This window comes from Leucoraja erinacea, chromosome 36 (genome assembly GCF_028641065.1).
Source record: "Leucoraja erinacea ecotype New England chromosome 36, Leri_hhj_1, whole genome shotgun sequence".
NCBI lineage: Eukaryota > Metazoa > Chordata > Chondrichthyes > Rajiformes > Rajidae > Leucoraja > Leucoraja erinaceus.
The window spans coordinates 12,694,705-12,714,874 of record NC_073412.1 but is presented as its reverse complement, the minus strand read 5'-3'; the positions used below and the strand labels follow the sequence as shown (position 1 = coordinate 12,714,874).

Genomic DNA, 20,170 nt, shown 5'->3' with positions numbered 1-20,170 from the left:
CAGTATCCTGTACCTGCCTTCTCTCCATACCCCCTGATCCCTTTAGCCACAAGGGCCAAATCTAACTCCCTCTTAAATATAGCCAATGAACTGGCCTCAACTACCTTCTGTGGCAGAGAATTCCGCAGATTCACCACTCTCTGTGTGAATTTTTTTTTTTTTCTCATCTCGGTCCTAAAAGATTTCCCCCTTATCCTTAAACTGTGACCCCTTGTTCTGGACTTCCCCAACATCGGGAACAATCTTCCTGCATCTAGCCTGTCCAACCCCTTAAGAATTTTGTACATTTCTATAAGATCCCCCCCCCCTCAATCTTCTAAATTCAAGCCGAGTCTATCCAGTCTTCCACTATCTAAGATAGTGCTAGTATGCGGGGATCTCTGGTCGGCGTAGACTTGATGGGTCGAAGGGCCTATTTCTAAACTAAATTAAACCAACATTAACTTGTTGGGCTGTTTATTGTTTTATAATGATTCAGTTTAGTGGTGCAGATGACCAGGTCTGCCATACCACATTTTTACACCACATTTTTAAATGAAAGCCAGTATTGTTTTGATTAGTATCTTTCTCTGCTCCATGAATATGTGTTGGCATAGTTTGAATTTTATATCATGAAATATCAAAAAAATAGCCTCATACGTGATAACTTGGGAAATGTGTTAACATCAGCTAAAATGTCATGTTTGGGCAATTTATTTGAGGCAGGCCTATGACAAAGATGCTGACTGCAGAATAAACTTAACATTTGTCACAACGTTGGGATTTTTGCGTTGTCGCTTGGATTTTTTTTTAACCAATATAGATTTCCAGGGGATAGACACAAAATGCTGGAGTAACAGCGGGATGGGCAGCATCTCCGGAGGGAAGGAACAGGTGACGTTTTGGGTCGAGACCCTTCATCAGACTGAGAGTCAGGCGAGTGGGAGACGGAGATAAGGAAGTGTAAGGTGTGAAAACGAGACATCAAAGGAGATAGACAAAATTGCTGGAGAAACTCAGCAGGTGCGGCAGCATCTATGGAGCGAAGGAAATAGGCAACGTTTCGTCCCGAAACGTTGCCTATTTCCTTCGCTCCATAGATGCTGCCGCACCCGCTGAGTTTCTCCAGCAATTTTGTCTACCTTCGATTTTCCAGCATCTGCAGTTCCCTCTTGAACATCAAAGGAAATGTAGCTCAAGGAAAATGTGAATAGATCATTGGAGAAGCTGACAACGAAGCGCAAAGAGATAAAATGTAATCTCGTAATCAGGGACACAGCTGGCTGATCGGAAAACTGGGAAGGAGGGGGGGGGGGGGGGGGAGAGAGGGAGAGCAAGGGTTACTTAAAGTTACACAAAAAAGCTGGAGAAACTCAGCGGGTGCAGCAGCATCTATGGAGCGAAGGAAATAGGCAACGTTTCGGGCCGAAACCCTTCTTCAGACTTACTTAAAGTTAGACAAGTCAATATTCATGCAGCTGGGGTGTCAGCTGCCTATAGATTTCCAGTGTGCCAGGTAACTTGTAGAAAGCACCCAAATCTATCTTTAGCATTTCATAAATATAGGGTTAGGCAAATTGATGGCAGAAAACATATCAGCCTTATTTGTAGAAACAAGGAACTGCAGATGCTGGTTTACAAAAATAAGAGACAAACCCATGGGTCAGGCAGCATCCCTAGAGAACATGGATAGGTAACGCTTTGGGTAGGGACCCTTCTTCAGAATGATTTTAGGAGGGGGGGGGGGGGGCAGGACAAAGCCTGGATGGATGCTAGGGTAGTGGGGATGGGAGAGGAGAAACAAGGAACTGCAGATGCTGGTTTACAAAACAAGGACACAAACCCAGCAGGTCAGGCAGCATTCCTAGAGAACATGGATAATGATGTTTTGGGTCAGGACTCTTCTTTAGACTGACGCTGTCTGGCCCAAAGATCCTATAGAAAGCAAGATGGATCACTCGACGGAGAAGACGTAGTACGGCCATGGGCAGATTCATGGGTCATTTTCGGCCCCATTTCCGTAACCGGCTTCCGTCTCCGCACCAAAGATCCCATCGTAGCGGAGCAAAGATAACTAGTGCGGAGACAGAAGCCGGCTACGGAAACATCCTCGCAAAAAAAAAAGTTATTTGGTAAAAATCTTCTCCTCATTTTCAGAATTTTAATTTATTAACACAAACTGTTCCCCCGCAACATCGATTACACTGCGGGTCGGGTCGGGTTACGGAAGTGGATGAAAAAAAGGCCCACGTTCCGCTCCGTTGCGTACTACACGTCAGCCCATTGCATTTAGCAGGAGTGATCTATCTTGGTTCTCTGGTCTGACCCGCTGAGTTACTCTAGCACTTTGTATCTTTTTTTATTTTGTATTTGTAGCGCTTTCAAAACTCAGACCATTCAGCCTCTCAATAACTTTCTTTGCCGACTCAAATCTTGCATGCTACAGCCAAATCATGTGTGGGTGCACAGGATATATCACGAGAGTGACCACTTTGTCCTCTATAGAATAGTGAATGTGTGAGCAATCTGGTTCAGTTCCACACCCCCACCTTTCTCTCAACAGCTCTGCAAATTCTTTCCTTTCACATGCATATCCTGTTCCCTTTTTAATGCTGCAATTGATTCTGCCTCTAATACTACAGTAGCAATGCATCACAGGCCAAAAAAAGGCCGCTTCCTTTTTGCTGTTACATTTGCCATTCACCTTCAATCTATATCTTATGCTTTTCTTTCTGCCAATGGGAAGTTTCTCTCTATTCACTCCACACAAAAAAACAATGCTGGAAGAACTCGGTGGGTCAGATCCACTTGACACCATTTTAAATTGTCCATAGTGTGTAGGATACTGCTGGTGTACAGGGATCACTGGTCAGCGTGAACCCGGTGGGCCAAAAGGCCCGTTTCACAATCGCAATCAATCACAATAATACTTTATTAGCCAAGTATGTTTAGCCACATACGAGGAATTTCATTTGCCAAATAAAAAGCAACGGAACACACAAAATACATTTTAACATAAACATCCACCGCAGTGACTCCTCCACATTCCTCACTGTGATGGAAGGCGAAAAAAAGTTCAAATCTCTTCCCTTCATTGTTCTCCCGCGGTCGGGGGACTCGATCCCTCCGTAAACGGGACGATCTTGACTCCTGTGGCCAGCGGTCGGGCCCTCCGCATCGGGGTGATCAGCTCCTGCAACGGGGGGGTGTCAGCTCCCCCGCTCCGAGCGATCTGACCTCGGGTCTGGGCTGGTCGAACCTCTGTATCGTTGGAGCTCAAGACATCCACGGTCTCTCCCGAGACTGTGAGCTCCCGATGGTGAAATCCGCAGGTGATCCCAGGCAAAGGATCGGCTCCGATGTTAAGTCCACGCCCCGCGGTGGGTCTCAAGTCAGTCGAAGGAGGCCTCCAGCTCCATCGATGTTAGTCCGCAGAACGACCGGAGATGCGATCCGGAAAATAATCACATCTCCGGCAAGGTAAGAAACTGAAAACAAGTTTCCACCACCCCGCACCCCCTCCCCCCACATACAACAAACAGGAGAATTTTTACACAAACTTTTAACACACTAAAAAAAATTTAAATAGACGAAAAAACAGACAGACTGTTGGCGGGGCTGCCAATCGTGCAGCGCCCCCGGTGGTATTTCCACGCTGTATCCGTAAACTAAACAAAATGGGAGTAAAGACAACCAAATATTGAGGAAGGGACCACCCAAAACGTCACCCATTCCTTCTATCCAGAGATGCTGCCTGTCCCGCGGAATTACTCCAGCATTTTGTGTCCATTTTCAAATATTGAGAGGCTTGCTAGGAGCTACTTATAGCGAAACAAACTGTATGCTGTTGTATCACCAGGATGGGGGAGATGATGCAAAGATGTTACCCAGGCTGAGGGTAATGAACCAGTTAGTTGTCCCGAAACCAAGTGCAGGCTCGGCGATCATTTCTCTGAGCACCTCCGCTCAGTCCACCGAAACCTACCTGATCTCCCGGTTGATAAACACTTTAACTCCCCCTCCCACACTGACCTTTCTGTCCATGGCCTCCACCATTGTCAGAGTGAGGCCCAGTGCAAATTGGAGGAACAGCACCTCGTATTTCGCTTGGATAGCTTGCACCCCAACGGTATGAAGATTGACTTCTCTTAACTTCAAGTAACCCTTGCTTTCCCTCTCTCTCCATCCCTCCCCCTTTCTGTTCTCTGACCAGTCTTACTGTCTCTGGCTACATTTTATCTCTGGTTACCTTCTCCCAGCTAACAGTGATCTATTCTACATTTTCCTTGATCTCCATTCCCTATGTCCTGGTTTCGCATCTTACACTTCCTTATCTATGTATCTCCCTCTCCCCTGACGTCAGTCTGGAGAAGGGTCTCGACCCAAAACGCCACCCATTCCTTCTCTCCAGAGATGCTGCCTGTCCTGCTGAGTTACTCCAGCATTTTGTGTCTATCATCAGTTAGTAGTTGAATGCTCGGATATAATTTTCTTTTAAGAGAAAGTAAATTCAGTCTTCAGTGTTTTAAACTGAGCAGAGACATTCATTCTGGGGTCACTCATTGCAATCTGCACAAAGTGGTTTTTACTGTTGTTTTCCTGTTCGCATTGTGAATATCAGTTCAGTGGATCACAAAGAAGTATTTATACTATGCATTGGCTAACATTTCTATTACCAACACTAAACAAAGGGACACATTCATGAAAAAGCTTTTTATTTGCTCGCTGTTCTTGCCCAGAGTTGGAGGGGAGATTCCAATTTAAATAACAATATGGATTAGAGTGTTGATTATGAATTTACATCATTGATTTTACTATTGGGAAGTTAATTGATTTAACGTGGAAAGTTTCATGAATTACGTTGCAAATACATTAAATTCTGCCACATTTGCCACTAACAGAGGAGAGGGAAGCAAGAGTGAGGGAAAAAGAAAATTGATTCTTTTCTCGGGACCCCCGGAGGTGGAGGCGAGACTTAGTTTAGTTTAGAGATACAGTGCGGAAACAGGCCCGTCGGCCCACCGCGTCCGATCCGACCAGCGATCCCCACATATTAACACTTTCCCACACACACTAGGGACAATTGACAATTTTACCAAGCCAATTAGCCCTCAAAACTGCGCATCTTTGGAGTGTGGGTGGAAACTGGTGCTCCTGGAGATAACCTACAGGGAGAATGTACAAACTCCGTACAGTAGTCAGGATCGAACCCGTGTCTCTGGCGCTGTATAGCCGCAACTCTACCGTTGCTCCACCCTATACTTTATAGCAGCTTATAAAATCATGAGAGGCATCGATACAGTAGCAAGTTAGGACAGTTTTCTCAGGGTGGAAATGTCAAAGACTAGAGGGCCTAGCTTGATGGTGAGAGGGGTAAGGTTCAAAGGACATACACTTGGCATGTTTATTACACAGTGAGTGGTGGGTGTCTGGGACATGTTGCCAGGGTTAGAGGCAGATGGTGACATTTACAGGACTTTTAGTTAAGCACATGGAAATGCAGGGAATGCGATGATATGGATCGTGTGCAGACAGATGAGATTAGTTTAAGAGCAGGAATTAGTTTATCTTGGCATCGTATTCGACACAGATACCCTGGGCCAAAAGGCCTGTTCCTGTGCTGTTGTTTTCTATGTCGGAAGGAACTGCAGATACTGGTTTAAACCGAAGATAGATACATAATGCTTGAGTAACTCAGTTGGACAGGCAGCATGGAGAGAAGGAATGGGTGATGTTTTGGGTTGAGACCCTTCTTCAGACTGATCGGTCTCAAGAAGTCCGAGGTGGCACCGACCGCATTTCACATGTTCTTGCTGTTTCATTGAAAATTGCCTTCTGCGATCATTACTACGGTTTGTATCAGTGTGCTGAGACATTGCTGTAATTTCTACATAGTGAAACCAAAATGTATAAAAATGGCCTTTATTAAAATCTGACAATGTGCATTTTTAACCACATGTGATTTTTTTTTCTATTACAAATCTCAAATTGTGGAGTGCACAATTCACACACATACACACACACACCCACACACCCACACACACACACACACACACACACACACACACACACACACGCGCGCACACACACAATAATAGCGCAATAATAATAATATAGCAATGCTTTCAAGTCATTGTATTCCGAGTTGGAAATCTGAACATTGAGGTTGCTAAAATATATTCTTATCCAGGTATAAATCCCAAAAGGTACACAAAAATGCTGGAGAAACTCAGCGGGTGCAGCAGCATCTATGGGCGAAGGAAATGGGCAACGTTTCGGGCCGAAGCCCTTCTTCAGATCTTTTGAATCCCAAAAGGTCTGAAATGAATGCAGTTAAATTATTATTTGTTGGGACTGAATAAGTAATCTGTATTTTCCAGCATGCATCATCGGATGTGGAAAGGATGATCCTGGGAAACAAGTGTGACATGAATGAGAAAAGACAAGTGTCAAAAGAGCGAGGGGAGAAGGTAAGGCAACAAAAATGGTTCCTTGTTTTTAAGACTAATTGTTCAGGTGTATTTTTCTTTTGGCTAATGCTTATTGTTACTTTTCCCACTAGTTAGCGATAGATTACGGGATTAAGTTCCTGGAAACCAGTGCAAAATCCAGCATAAACGTTGAAGAGGTAAGAAACCAGGAGAAATTTGTGCAAACTGATTTAATGTACAAATAAATGTATGTGTTTATTGTGTAGCCTGAACTTACCAACCACTGAGTGGGTACCATCTCCCCAGGATAGCAATGTCAAGTACTAGGGGTGTAGGAAGGAACTGCACATTATGGTCTAAACCGAAGATAGACACAAAAAGCTGGAGAACTCATTGGGACAGACAGCATCTCTGGAGAAAAGGAATACATGACCCGAAACGTCACCCATCCCTTTGCTCCAGAGATTCTGCCTGACCCGCTGAGTTTTTTGTGTCTATCTTCACTTATTAGAGGGCCAAGCTTTAATATCAGGGGGGCAAGATTAAAGGCGATGTTTAATTTAGCATCCCGTTTGGCACAGGCATCATGGGCTGAAGGGCCTGTTCCAGTGTTGGACTGTTTTATGTTCGAATTTATATTGAAAATGAATTTGTTACAAAAATTCTGAAATTAGAACAAATATTTGTCTGGGCCGGCAGCATCTGCAGGCGACGAGACAATGAGCAGTTCATGCTGATCTTTGATCAAATAACATTAGAGACAGTGAAGTTTGCAGAAAGGGGAGGAAAGGAAAGGACATCATAACCGATCAAATCTACTTGACCTTATCCACTGCCTCGAGGATATCAAGTGTTGGATGGCCCAGAACTTCCTCCAACTAAACAAGAGTAAGCCTGAGGTCATCCTTCGCGGCCCCTCGGACTCAATCAAATTGATAGCAGGCAGCCTTGGAAGCCTTACCCCATTACTCAAACCTCACGTCAAAAACCTTGGCATGATATTTGACTCGGCATTGAAATTTGACAAACAAGTCAATGCCGTGGTAAAAGCTAGCTTCTTTCAGCTTCGGACGATAGATAAAATAAACCAATTCCTCCAGTTTAATGACCTTGAAAAGATCATCCACACATTTATCTCCTCCCGCTTCGATTACTGCAACTCCCTTTACACTGGCATCAGCCAATCTTCCCTGTCTGGCATGCAACTAGTCCAAAACGCCACAGCGAGACTCCTGACGGGCATCCGATAAAGGGACCACATCACCTCGATTCTGGCCTCGCTCCACTGGCTCCCTGTGCGGTTCCGAATAAATTTCAAGATCCTTCTTTATGTCTACAAAGCCCTCAACGAGCTTGCCCCCACCCTGCATCAAAAGTCTGCCTACCCACCACACCACCTCCAGGTCCCGCAGATTGGCCGACTTGGGGATACTGAACATCCCGCGGTCTAGGCATAAGCTCAGGGGCGACCGCGCCTTTACGGTTGCAGTTCCTAGACTGGAACAGCATCCCTCTTCCCATCAGAACTGCCCCCTCCATCGACTCCTTTAAGTCAAGACTTAAAACTAATCTTTACTCTCAAGCCTTTCTTGACGTCCTCTGAGTGAGGGCTATATGTATGTATTTATGTAATCTATGAACGAATGTTGTATAACGTTAGTACCTCCACCATTGGAAAGCACTTTGGCCAACGAGAGTTGTTTTTTAAATGTGCTATAGAAATAAAAGTGACTTGACTTGATTTGATAGTGTTTGCGACAAGGTAGGAGAGAGTGAATGACGAAAGAAGAGGTACAAGATGAGGTGTAATTGAAGTGGCCCAATTTATTGAGTAGGGGGTGAACTTCTTTGAAATATGGGGCAGATAAGTAAACAGCAGATGGATGTAATGGTTAATTTACTGAACTGGTTACCTGAGGCAGCTGAACAAATCATATTCACTTGTGGAGTCTGGGACTGCAATAACTGCGGAAATTTGTGTTGCCGTAAAAACTTGTCAATTGTTTCAACAATTTATTTCGGATGAAATCTGGCCCAATCTAGCCTATGTGTGATATTATGATTCCATTTCTTTAAACTCTAGTTCTGTATATACAACATGGGACAATGGTGGCATCGTGATTATGATACAGCATTGGGACCGTGACACACAAATATCTTTATTGGGGATAACATGCATGTAGCCATCTGTGACTAGCTGAGTTCCTCAAGCAGTTTGCTTTTGACTGTAGCTAGCAGTTGCTGCTTCATTCATGTATTTGAGGACAGATATCCTTCCTGAATCTGGTTTTGTCCTTGTGACTCAAGACCCACCGCAATACGCTTGACTGCTAACTGCGCCTGAAATAGCCCAGCAATCAGATTAATGGCTAGTCTTGCCAACAACGAGGGGGCACGGAGGCCCAGCGGTAGAGCTGCTGTCTTACGGCACCAGAGACCCGGGTTCAATCCCGACTACGGGTGCTGTCTGTACAGAGTTTGTACGTTCTCCCCATGACCTGTGTGGGTTTTCTCTGAGATCTTCGGTTTACTCCCACACTCCAAAGACGTACAGGTTTGTAGATTAATTGGCTTGGTATAAATGAAATTATCACTGTGTGTAGGATAGTGTTAATGCTCAGGGATCGCTGGTCAGTGCAGACTCGGTGGGCCGAAGGGCCTGTTTCAGCTCTGTATCTCTAAACTAAACTAAACATCCACCACTGTAAATTAATTTCTCAAAGATGATTTTAGTTCCTTGGTCAGCTGCCTTCTCTTGTTTATTTTCCCTGGCTCCACTCTGCATAAACCCTTTGCTTTGTCGACCCTGTTCCCAGCTCATTTGGTTTTCTCATCGTCTTTTCTGTCTCGAAGCTTGTTTCAATTTGTACCATGCATGCATCAACTTCAATTAAAATAAATAGCCGATGAGATGAACATTTCTATATATGGTAACACTGATGCAGGTTATTTGGGTGTAATGGTGACATTATTGATTGAACGAAAGATACAGCATGGAAACAGGCCCTGCGGCCACTGAGTCCACATTGACTATCGATCACCCGTTCACACTAATTCTACATTATCCCACACCCTACACATTAGGGACAATTAGAGACAAATTTGGGCACCATATCTGAGGAAGGATGTGCTGGCTGTGGAGAGGGTCCAGAGGAGGTTTACAAGAATGATTCCAGGAATGAGTGGGTTAGCATCTGATGAGCGTTTGACAACACTGGGCCTGTACTCGCTGGAGTTTAGAAGGTTGAGGGGGGACCTCATTTAAACTTACAGAATAACGAAAGGCATAGATAGAGTGGATGTGGAGAAGATGTTTCCACTGGTGGGAGAGTCTAGGATCACTGGTCATAGCATCAGAATTAAAGGGCGCTCTTTTAGAAAGGAGGTGAGGAGGAACCTCTTTAGTCAGAGAACAGTTCATCTGTGGAACTCATTGCCACAGAGGAATGTGGAGGCCAAGTCAGTGGATATTTTTAAGGCAGAGATAGACAAATTCTTGATTAGGACGGGTGTCGTTATGGGGAGAAGGCAGGAAAATGGGATGAGGAGGCAGAAATCGTCCGTGATTGAATGGCGGAGTAGACTCGATGGGCCGAATGGCCTAATTCTACTCCTATAACTTGTGAACTTGCGACAGCACCTGAGGCTGGCGTTGAGCTAGGTTCTCCGGTGCTATGAGGCAGCTTGCAGGGTTTCGGCCCGAAACGTTGCCTATTTCCTTCGCTCCCTAGATGCTGCCTCACCCGCTGAGTTCCTCCAGCATTTTTGTCTACCTTCATAATGAAAGATGATGGAATCACACATCAGCTCTGGGTTCTGTACAAGTAACGTTTGCAACCTTTCGTTCGAAATATGGCTGTGTCTAGTGACCTCTGAAACCAAAATGAAACACAAGCAAAATACGGTGGAAGTTGAAAATGTGAAATGGAAACAAAATGCTGGCTGTACTTTGCAGATCAGCACGCATTGGAAAAGACAGGAATTAGAAGGATGAGGGGGGGGTCTTATAGAAACATATCAAAATTATAAAAGGACTGGACAAGCTAGATGCAGGAAAAATGTTCCCAATGTTGGGCGAGTCCAGAACCAGGGGCCACAGTCTTAGAATAAAGGGGAGGTCATTTAAGACTGAGGTGAGAAAAAACGTTTTCACCCAGAGAGTTGTGAATTTATGGAATTCCCTGCCACAGAGGGCAGTGGAGGCCAAGTCACTGGATGGATTTAAGAGAGAGTTTGATAGAGCTCTAGGGGCTAGTGGAGTCGAGGGATATGGGGAGAAGGCAGGCACGGGTTATTGATAGGGGATGATCAGCCATGATCACAATGAATGGCGGTGCTGGCTCGAAGGGCCGAATGGCCTCCTCCTGTATCTATTTTCTATGTTTCTACAACACCTAGTGATTCAGGTCAATGGCCTTGCATAAGAATAACTGGGAAAAAGTTGACAAATAATAATAATAATAATAATAATAATAATAATAATAATATATTTTATTGTCATTGCACATCAGTGCAACGAGATTTGGTATGCAGCTTCCATCCGATGTAAAAAAATAAATAATAATAAACTGTGTGATGTGACCATCCGAGGGAGACAGTCCAGGGGGGATGGGGGGGCACTCAGCAGGGCCGGTTCAGAGCCGCTATAGCTCAGGGAATGAAGTTGTTTCCGAGTCTGGAGGTTTGGGCGTAGAAGGCCTTGGAACGTCTGCCGAAGGGAAGTAGTTCGAACAGTCCGTTACAAGGGTGTGAGGAGTCTTTATGGATGCTGACGGCCTTCCTGGGGCACCGTGTGTGGTAGATACCCTCCAAGGCTGGTAGCTGTGTCCCAATTAATCTTCTGCGCTCTGTGGACGACGCGCTGAAGAGCTCTCCTCTCCGCCTCCGTGCAGCTGAGATACCACACAGAGATGCCATACGTTAATATGCTCTCTGTGGTGCAGCGGTAGAAGGTTGTCAGCAGCTGTTGGGGCAGACCAGTCTTTTTTAATGCCCTCAGGAAGAACAGCCGTTGCTGTGCCTTCTTGACCAGCGCAGTGGTGTTGGTGGACCATGTGAGGTCCTCTGAAATGTGAGTGCCCAGAAACTTAAAGCTGGACACTCTCTCCACACTGTTCCCGTAGATGGAGATTGGGGCGTATTCTCCATTATGGGACCTCCTGAAGTCAATAATCAGCTCCTTGGTCTTGGAGGTGTTTAGTGACAAGTTGTTACGTGTGCACCAGTCCGCCAGGTTCTGCACCTCCGCTCTGTATTTTGTTTCATCACCGTTGGTGATCAGCCCAATCACTGTTGTGTCGTCTGCAAACTTCACGATGGTGTTGGTGTCGAATCCTATGAAATATTATGTGTAGGAAGGAAGTGCAGGTTTAATGTTTGCTGGTTTAAACCAAAGATATACACAAAGAGCTGGAGTAACTCAGTGGGTCAGGGAGGCAGCAACAATGTCCATCAACCTTCAATATTAGCTCCTGATTAGTACGGGTGTCCATGGCTATGGGGAGAAGGCAGGAGAATGGAGTTGAGAGGGAAAGATAGATCAGCCATGATTGAATGGGGGGGGAGTAGACTTGATGGGCCGAATGGCCTAATTCTGTTCCTATCACATGAGCATGTACACTTTTTTCTGCATACTAGTGCTGTGTGACTTGATTTTTTGTTTTCATTTTTAAAAATCAAGATTATTCTCATCTTTATCTTCAGAAATGCCAAACGTTTGGAATCTTTGAGTAAAAATGGTTGGGATTCTGAAAGGTGAAAGCGTTCAGTGTTTTCAGCTTCTTGCTTGCATCTAAAAGTGATTTCTCTAAATGACTGGCATGTTAGAGTCGAGTGTTCTTGTCACGCCATTTCAGGAAGCGCTGCTGTTGGCGGGGAATAGTACACACATGAAGCTGACCACCAGTTAAACCTGTACATGATTGTGTGCAGCAAGTGCAGAGGTGGCATAGCAATCTTTGATCAGTCAGGAAGCTGTGTCTTTTTTGGAGGGGGTTTGATGCTAAATGTGCAGCTTTTAACACCGTGACTCTGTACACTCTGGAGTTTAGAAGGATGAGAGGGCATCTCATTGAAACATATAAGATTGTTAAGGGCTTGGACACGCTAGAGGCAGGAAACATGTTCCCGATGTTGGGGGAGTCCAGAACCAGGGGCCACAGTTTAAGAATAAGGAGTAAGCCATTTAGAATGGAGACGAGGAAACACTTTTTCTCACAGAGAGTTGTGAGTCTGCGGAATTCTCTGGTGTAATCGTGGCATCGGGTGAGCTGCCGCTGATGATCCAGAAGGGCATGCTGGCCGAGGTGGACACGCTGAACAGCCACACTTACGGAGCCCGCAGCCGGTCCCAATGTGGTTCCAGCTCCAGCCGTGCGCAGCTCTGGCAGCGAGTTAGGGTTAGGGGTAGGCATTTTCCTCTCAGTGGAAGATTCTCTGAGGGCGGTGGAGGCAGGTTCTCTGGATGCTTTCAAGAGAGAGCTAGATAGGGCTCTTAAAAATAGCGGAGTCAGGGGATATGGGGAGAAGGCAGGAACGGGGTACTGATTGGGGATGATCAGCCATGATCACATTGAATGTCGGTACTGGCTCGAAAGGCCAAATGGTCTACTCCTGCACCTATTGTCTATTGTCTATTGACTCCATTTCTGTAACCACAGCTACATATAACAGTCGCTTATTTCTTTTGTTGCAGGCATTTATCACACTTGCACGAGATATCATGACAAAGCTAAACAGGAAAATGGTACGTAAATGTTTCTGGGGCTGTAAGATGCTCTTGTCGAAATGTGGTGCTCGGACCTGTTTAAAAATGCTGAGAGGTGTTTCTTCCCACTGGGACTGCTGGACCGGGAGAGGCTGTGACTTCACTGCCGCTTAATGGCACCCTCCTTGTGTGCTTTACCCACTCTTCCTGACTCTGCTCACAAGGTCATAAGTGCTAGGAGCAGAATAAGGCCATTCGGCCCATCAAGTCTACTCCGCTATTCAATCAAGGCTGATCTAACTCTCCGTCCTAACCCCAATCTCCTGCCTTCTCCCCATAACCCTGACACCCATACTAATCAAGGATCTATCTATCTCTGCCGTAAAAATATCCTTTGACGGCCTCCACAGCCTTCTGTGGCGACAGGCCGAGGTGCCAAAAGGGCTGTAGATTTTAACTTTCGTGACCCATGTCTGATATCTACTTGAACTTTGGCACAGATTTATATGAAACATCACTGATAAGGAATTCATAACTCAGTGTAAAAAGTTGCACACTAATTAATTAAGCTAATTAGAAAAAGTAACAGAGCCCTCTTGTGCTCAATAATATATAGCTGTAGGTACACAAAAAAGCTGGAGAAACTCAGCGGGTGCAGCAGCATCTACGGAGCGAAGGAAATAGGCAACGTTTCGGGCCCGAAACGTTGCCTATTTCCTTCGCTCCATAGATGCTGCTGCACCCGCTGAGTTTCTCCAGCTTTTTTGTGGACCGATTTTCCAGCATCTGCAGTTCCTTCTTAAACACAATATATAGCTGTATATGGGAACATTGAATACGGGATTGCCGCAGAGATTCTGGGTTTCACCGGCTCCTGAACCCGCCTAATTAATGGGTGAGGGCAGATCCCGTGTGTTCCCCCGTTTACTGAACCCCACTGACTGTCAGTGTGCAGAGTGGGGGTCACGGCCATAGTGGGACTGGGGCAGTGCCAGGCTGGGGGAAGGTTAAGGCATCTTCCACTGAGAGGAAAATGCCTAACCCTAACCCGCCCCTTTCCAGAGCTGCCCATGGCTGGAGCTGGAGCCGCTTTGGGATCGGCTGCAGGCTCCGTACGTGTGGCCGCTCAGCGGGTCCACCTCGGCCAGCATGCCCTTCTGGATCACCAGCAGCAGCAGCCCACCCGATGCCACGATTACACCGAATGTCAACATGGTGGGGAACAGCACTATCCTGCATGCTGCCCGGACCGCCTTCAGCACCCCCATAGCGCCGGCTTCATCAGTCCGCCCGCCCGCGCGCTCGCTCGCTTGCTGCAACACCGGCCGGCCGACAGCCCGACCGACCCTTCACAGCACCCGCCGGACGACTGACTGACCCCCTCTCTTCCCTCCTGCTGCTCAGATCAGCCCACGGCCACCTTCAGCACCCCGATAGCGCCGGCTCCATCACGGAAGTCCTCAGAAAAAAAAAAATACGCCTGCGGGCTGGATGTTTTCGTGTTAAGGGCAGGATCTGGCCCGTGGGCCGTAGGTTGACGACCCCTGTCCTAACCCTAACCCTCTTCCACTGAGAGGTAAATGCCTAACCCTGACCCTGACCCTAATCCTAACCCCAGCTCTACATTTTTATATTGCATCTTTAGTTCACAGTTCACAACATCATAACTTTACAAAGATAAATCAGTTATAAAACAAAATAACCAGCAAGTGGTTGCATTCCCTTTCTCCCTTCGATACCTTGCTGTTGTTGTGATGCAATTAGGAGGCAGCCATGATCCCAGTGTGCGCGCTGCCTAGCTAGCATGAAACAAAGCGTGGGATTGGTCAATTGGCGTCCGACTCAATGTCAAACGTGCTTTGATTGGACAGTTACTACTCGGGAATTTGGAGCAATGCTAAAGACTGCCATTTACAAATATCCTGTGCATGCTAGAGAAAACAATGTGGGCAAAGCTTTGTTGAAATTCTGCTTCATCAGAAATCCTTTAATTAAACTTAAACGCTGCAGTAATCCAGCTTGTACTAAGTAGATGTTGTGCTTCCTGGGTCCCCAGTCTTTCCAAACCACAGGATTGTCTGATGTTTAAATGGTTGCCTGTGGATTTGCTAGGAGGGGGGAGAGGCCACTGCTCCCTCATCCTGGTGCTTGGTAAACTATTTGAGAACTTTTCAGGAAACTCTCTGTAATGGACCATTTGTGATTCTCAAAATCATTTGTTTAGAGTCACAGTGTGAAACAGCGTAGAAACAGGCCCTTTGGTCTAATTTGCCCACACTGACCAACATGTCCCAGCTACTCTAGTCCTATCTAGTGGCCGATTAGGAAAAGGGGAGATGCAACGAGACCTGGGTGTCATGGTACACCAGTCATTGAAAGTAGGCATGCAGATGCAGCAGGCAGTGAAGAAAGCGAATGGTATGTTAGCTTTCATAGCAAAAGGATTTGAGTATAATAATAATAATAATAATAATAATTTATTTATAGAGCACTTTAAAAACAATCATAGTTGCAACAAAGTGCTGTACATCACTAATCATTGACAAAAAAGTTAATACACACCAATAATAACAATCAAAAGAAATAGGAGCAGGGAGGTTCTACTGCAGTTGTACAGGGTCTCGGTGAGACCACACCTGGCGTATTGTGTACACTTTTGGTCTCCTAACCTGAGGAAAGACATTCTTGCCATAGAGGGAGTACAGAGAAGGTTCACCAGACTGATTCCTGGGATGTCAGGACTTTCATATGAAGAAAGACTAGATAGGCTCGCCTTGTACTCGCTAGAATTTAGAAGATTGAGGGGGGGATCTTATAGAAACTTACAAAGGGGTTGGACAGGCTAGATGCAGGAAGATTGTTCCCGATGTTGGGGAAGTCCAGAACAAGGGGCCACAGTTTAAGGAGAAGGGGAAAATCTTTTAGGACCGAGATGAGAAAAACATTTTTCACAGAGTGGTGAATCTGCGGAATTCTGTGCCACAGAATGTAGTTGAGGCCAGTTCATTGGCTATATTTAAGAGGGAGTTAGATGTGGCCCAGCCTACTCAACCTATTCTGTACGTGGAACTCAGACCCTCTAGTCCTGGAAACCTCCTTGTTTCATTTTCTTCAATTGCCCATTCCTTCCACCCTGCTTTGTTGGTCAGTTGGCTTTGGTAAGTTATAACATGGTCGCTGGTGTGTGGGGTAGTGTTAGTGTACGGTGTGATCGCTGGTTGGCGCGGACCTGGTGGGCAGAAGGGCATGTTTCCGCGCTGTATTTTTAAAGTCTTAAAATCTTATGAATGCTGTTCACCAGTCTGTCTTTAGACATTTGTAACAATACATTTCTGTTTCTAGAATGAAAACAGCCCTCCAGGAGGAGGTGGTCAAGTGAAAATCACCGCCAAGAACCAGTCAAAGAAAAGCAGCTTCTTCCGCTGTACGCTGCTTTGATGGACTTACAATGACAGACTGCAGCATCCTTAGGGCAACCTTCTTTGCTTTCCCGAAAGCACATTGTTGATCAGCCTCTGAAAATAATTCCACCTGCTGCTGCTGCTGCCGAGAGCTCGCTGTTTGCAGATAGCCTGTTGGTCTTCCCCGAGTGAGGTGGGCAGATACACAAGTGCCATCCCTAGCCCACCCCCTCACTTCGCTCTTCCCATCTCCCCCCCCCCCCCCCCCCTTCCCCCCACCCCTAAACCCACCCAAGCCCAGTTGGCTCATGTTGACCATTTGTGACAGAAAATGGAGGAATTGGAGGTACAGGACTATGCGGCGTGGACTTGTTGAATCTGGACTGCCTACTGTAGAACCATTGTCAGTGTTGGGAACCATCCATACAGTATCAATACAGCCAAAATCACCTTTGATGCCAACAAACTCCTTGCAACTTGTGTTTGTGTTCCCATTCCCAAATGCTTTAGCCTTCTATCTCTTGTCCTTCTCTCCGCTCTCCTCTTTAAAGCAACTACATCTGGATCTCATTTTTTTCCTGTTTCAATTTAGCCATGCAGATTGGCCTAGCCAGGTTAACATGAATGTTGAAAGCTGTGGCCCTGGACAGGTTGAACTTCTCTGAATGCCCGTTTTGTTTGGCCGCATGCCCTGAACTAAAAGCTACGAAGATGACTTGTATCTTGATGTTTGTCCAGTGAACCTTTCTTGCGATGGGTTGCATCGGCCAGCCTGGACTTGGGGCGTGAGTTAGATGTGGATTGTTTGTAGCACTGGGACTTGTTGACGTTGTGTTAAGATGGAAAAATCTGATGTGGACCCTGTTGTTTGCCGGTGACATTTGCCTCTCCCTTTAACTGAAAGCATCTGTGTGAGAGCATGTGGAGCTAAGGCACTATATGCTTAGCTGTGATGGATCAAGGGCCACTCAATACCCACGGGCCATGTGCCAGCAAGGAATTAGCTCCTTGAGAGGCAGAGTGATGAAACAGCTGGTGATAGAGAACGTGGGCAAAGCGCTCAGAATAGGCGACTGGATTGTAGAGGGTGCGGGTAGGCGGAGGAGGATGTGTGGCACGGTGGCACAGCGGTAGAGTTGCTGCCTCACAGCGCCAGAGACCCGGGTTTGATCCGGGATCTCCAGTTTCCTCCCACACTCCAAAGGCATGTAGGTTGATTGGCTTGGTATAATTGTAAATTGTTCCTAGTGTGTGTAGGATAGTGTAAGTGTGCGGGCATCATTGGTTGGCACGGTCTTGGTGGGCCGAATGGCCTGTTTCCGTGCTGTATCTCTCAACTAAACTAAAGGATGCCCATTATTTGGAAGCTGGCAAGATATGTACAAGGGATGAGTGGCCAGGTGTGGGTGTTGATTGAAGAAGCTGTCTCTGGTATTGCCTGACTCTGCCCTGCTCCCTATTCGAAGCCCCACTTGAGAACCAGTACCTTCCCAGGTGATGCCAACTAACCACGGACACCTTTCCCCCTGCGTACTGTTGAGCCCCCACCCACCCTCTCACTGATGTAGGTCATGATTCTATATGTTCCAGTTCCCCTCCCCTCTCCTTTCAGTCTGAAGAAGGTTCATCGCCCATCCTTTTTCTCCAGAGATGCTGTCTGACCCACTGAGTCACTCCAGCACTTTTGTGTCTATCTTCGATCCTAATGTTCTTTAATGACAACCCCTCTGGACTTTGTACTGCCCTTGTCACTTGATTCCAGATACAAACCTTGCCTCTGTGTCTGTTGTGGACAGTGTAACAAATGTAATCAGATTCAAGTGGCTTTGTTATACAGCGCTATTAACCCTTCTCCCCACCATCCTCTTCAAAGCTTCTCGTACAGAGGTCGATATACACGGGGTGCCAGAGCACTGGACTGATGAATGTTTCTTGCATACCATAGCTAAAGCCATTGCGTGGTAATGGCAGAGAATCTATCTGCTGCCCTTTAACACGCAAACCTCCATTAGCATTCTGTTGACAAGCTGCCTACTATTTCATTGTCTAAAGACATCCAACTAATGTCTTTGATTTTAACAAAAGTTTTACTGAAAGGAAAACCACTGGATATGATCAGAGATGCAACAAACTCTGACATTTTATTGGCAATTGCTGTAAGAATGTGTACACACACATGCCTGTCTTCATGAGCAACAATCTTCAGCCTGTAATGACTATTATCAAATAATGCTTCTTGATGCAGCCCTACAGTGGAGTATATGCTCTGATGTATTAAAAAAAAATGTTTTTTTGCTATTTTCTTAACTGTAGCTATGCTAAATTATACGTACATCACGGAAGCCCGTAGGAAGTTTACTTTCCGCATGGCGAGAGTGAGGTTTCTAAAAGAAACTATTTGCATTGGTATTAAATGCTTTCTTATTGTGAACTTGTTCACAACACTGCAACACAGTAAGTTGGCAAAACTGGGCTTTAGCTTGCAATACAGATACTAATTATCAAAAAAAAACTTATTCCCTGTGGATTTTGAATGAATTTTATTTCATAAAATGATCAATGTGTACGGTTTACAAAAAAAAACAGCTTTTACTGTGGAAGAGAAAGCATATTCGCAGCAGTATTACTCTCCAGAGCTGCATTTTATCCTTTAAGAAGGAACTGCAGATGCTGGAAAATCAAAGGTACACAAAAATGCTGGAGAAACTCAGCGGGTGCAGCAGCATCTATGGAGCGAAGGAAATAGGCAACGTTTCGTCCCGAAACGCTCCATAGATGCTGCTGCATCCGCTGAGTTTCTCCAGCATTTTTGTCTACCTGCACTTTATCCTTCATTGTTAATAAACTACTTCAGTGTTTCTTTTTAATCTGGGTCCTGTGGAATGCAGAGTTTGCAGTAACTGAGCGCACGTCAACGTGTGCCCATCACTGTGTATCATGTTGCATCGAAACTGTTCAATCCTTCTAGGAAGACATTTTTTTTATTACCTTAGTTTGTCAATAACACCTACCAGGGTCCATCAATAATTTTATTGCAATGTAAATTAAAATACGTAATCACACTCCCCTCTTCTCTAGCCTTTTCCGCAAAGGCTTTGGAGATTTTTAAATGTTTTTTTTTTTAATTAACTCTAAACATTTGAGAGAATATTTGAAAGACCCTGACAATATTGTATGTACCTGCAGCTAAATGAATAGGATGGGTTCCTATGATAAGTGTTTTAACATTTGAATGCGATTAATTTGTGTACTGATGTTCTGTAAAGTAAACTTGGTGGGTTTTATTATTCAGTGTGGACTTTTTTATAATGAGTCTCAAATAAAAATTAAATGCCAGAACGAGAAATGGTCTTTGCTTGTCTGTAGTTCCACCGTGTTCAATTGGTAGTATTTGGTAGAGTTCCCCTAATTTAACCTGCAGCATTCCGTGATCTGTGAGTGGTGTTAATTCCAGGAAAATATAGCTTTAGTTTAGAGATACAGTGCGGAAACAGGCCCTTCGGCCCACCGAGTCCGTGCCGACCAGCGATCCCTGCACACTTACATTATCATACACACACTCACACACACACACTAGGAACTATTCACAATTTTACTGACGCCAATTAACCTACAATCCTGTACTTCTGTGAGGTGTGGGAGGAAGCCAGAGA

At 45.5% G+C, this 20,170-nt stretch overlaps 1 protein-coding gene across 1 annotated transcript in view; it reads left to right on the top strand.

Annotated features, from left to right (window-relative positions):
• Positions 1-19,863, top strand: part of rab8b (RAB8B, member RAS oncogene family) — a 92,200-nt gene extending 72,337 nt beyond the window's left edge. The window contains exons 6-9 of the mRNA XM_055662803.1: positions 6,360-6,449; positions 6,542-6,607; positions 13,105-13,155; positions 16,459-19,863. Coding sequence (XP_055518778.1) covers positions 6,360-6,449; positions 6,542-6,607; positions 13,105-13,155; positions 16,459-16,554 — 303 coding nt within the window. The 3' untranslated portion in view covers positions 16,555-19,863. The remainder of the gene's footprint in view (positions 1-6,359; positions 6,450-6,541; positions 6,608-13,104; positions 13,156-16,458) is intronic.
• The last annotated feature ends 307 nt before the right edge of the window (positions 19,864-20,170 follow it).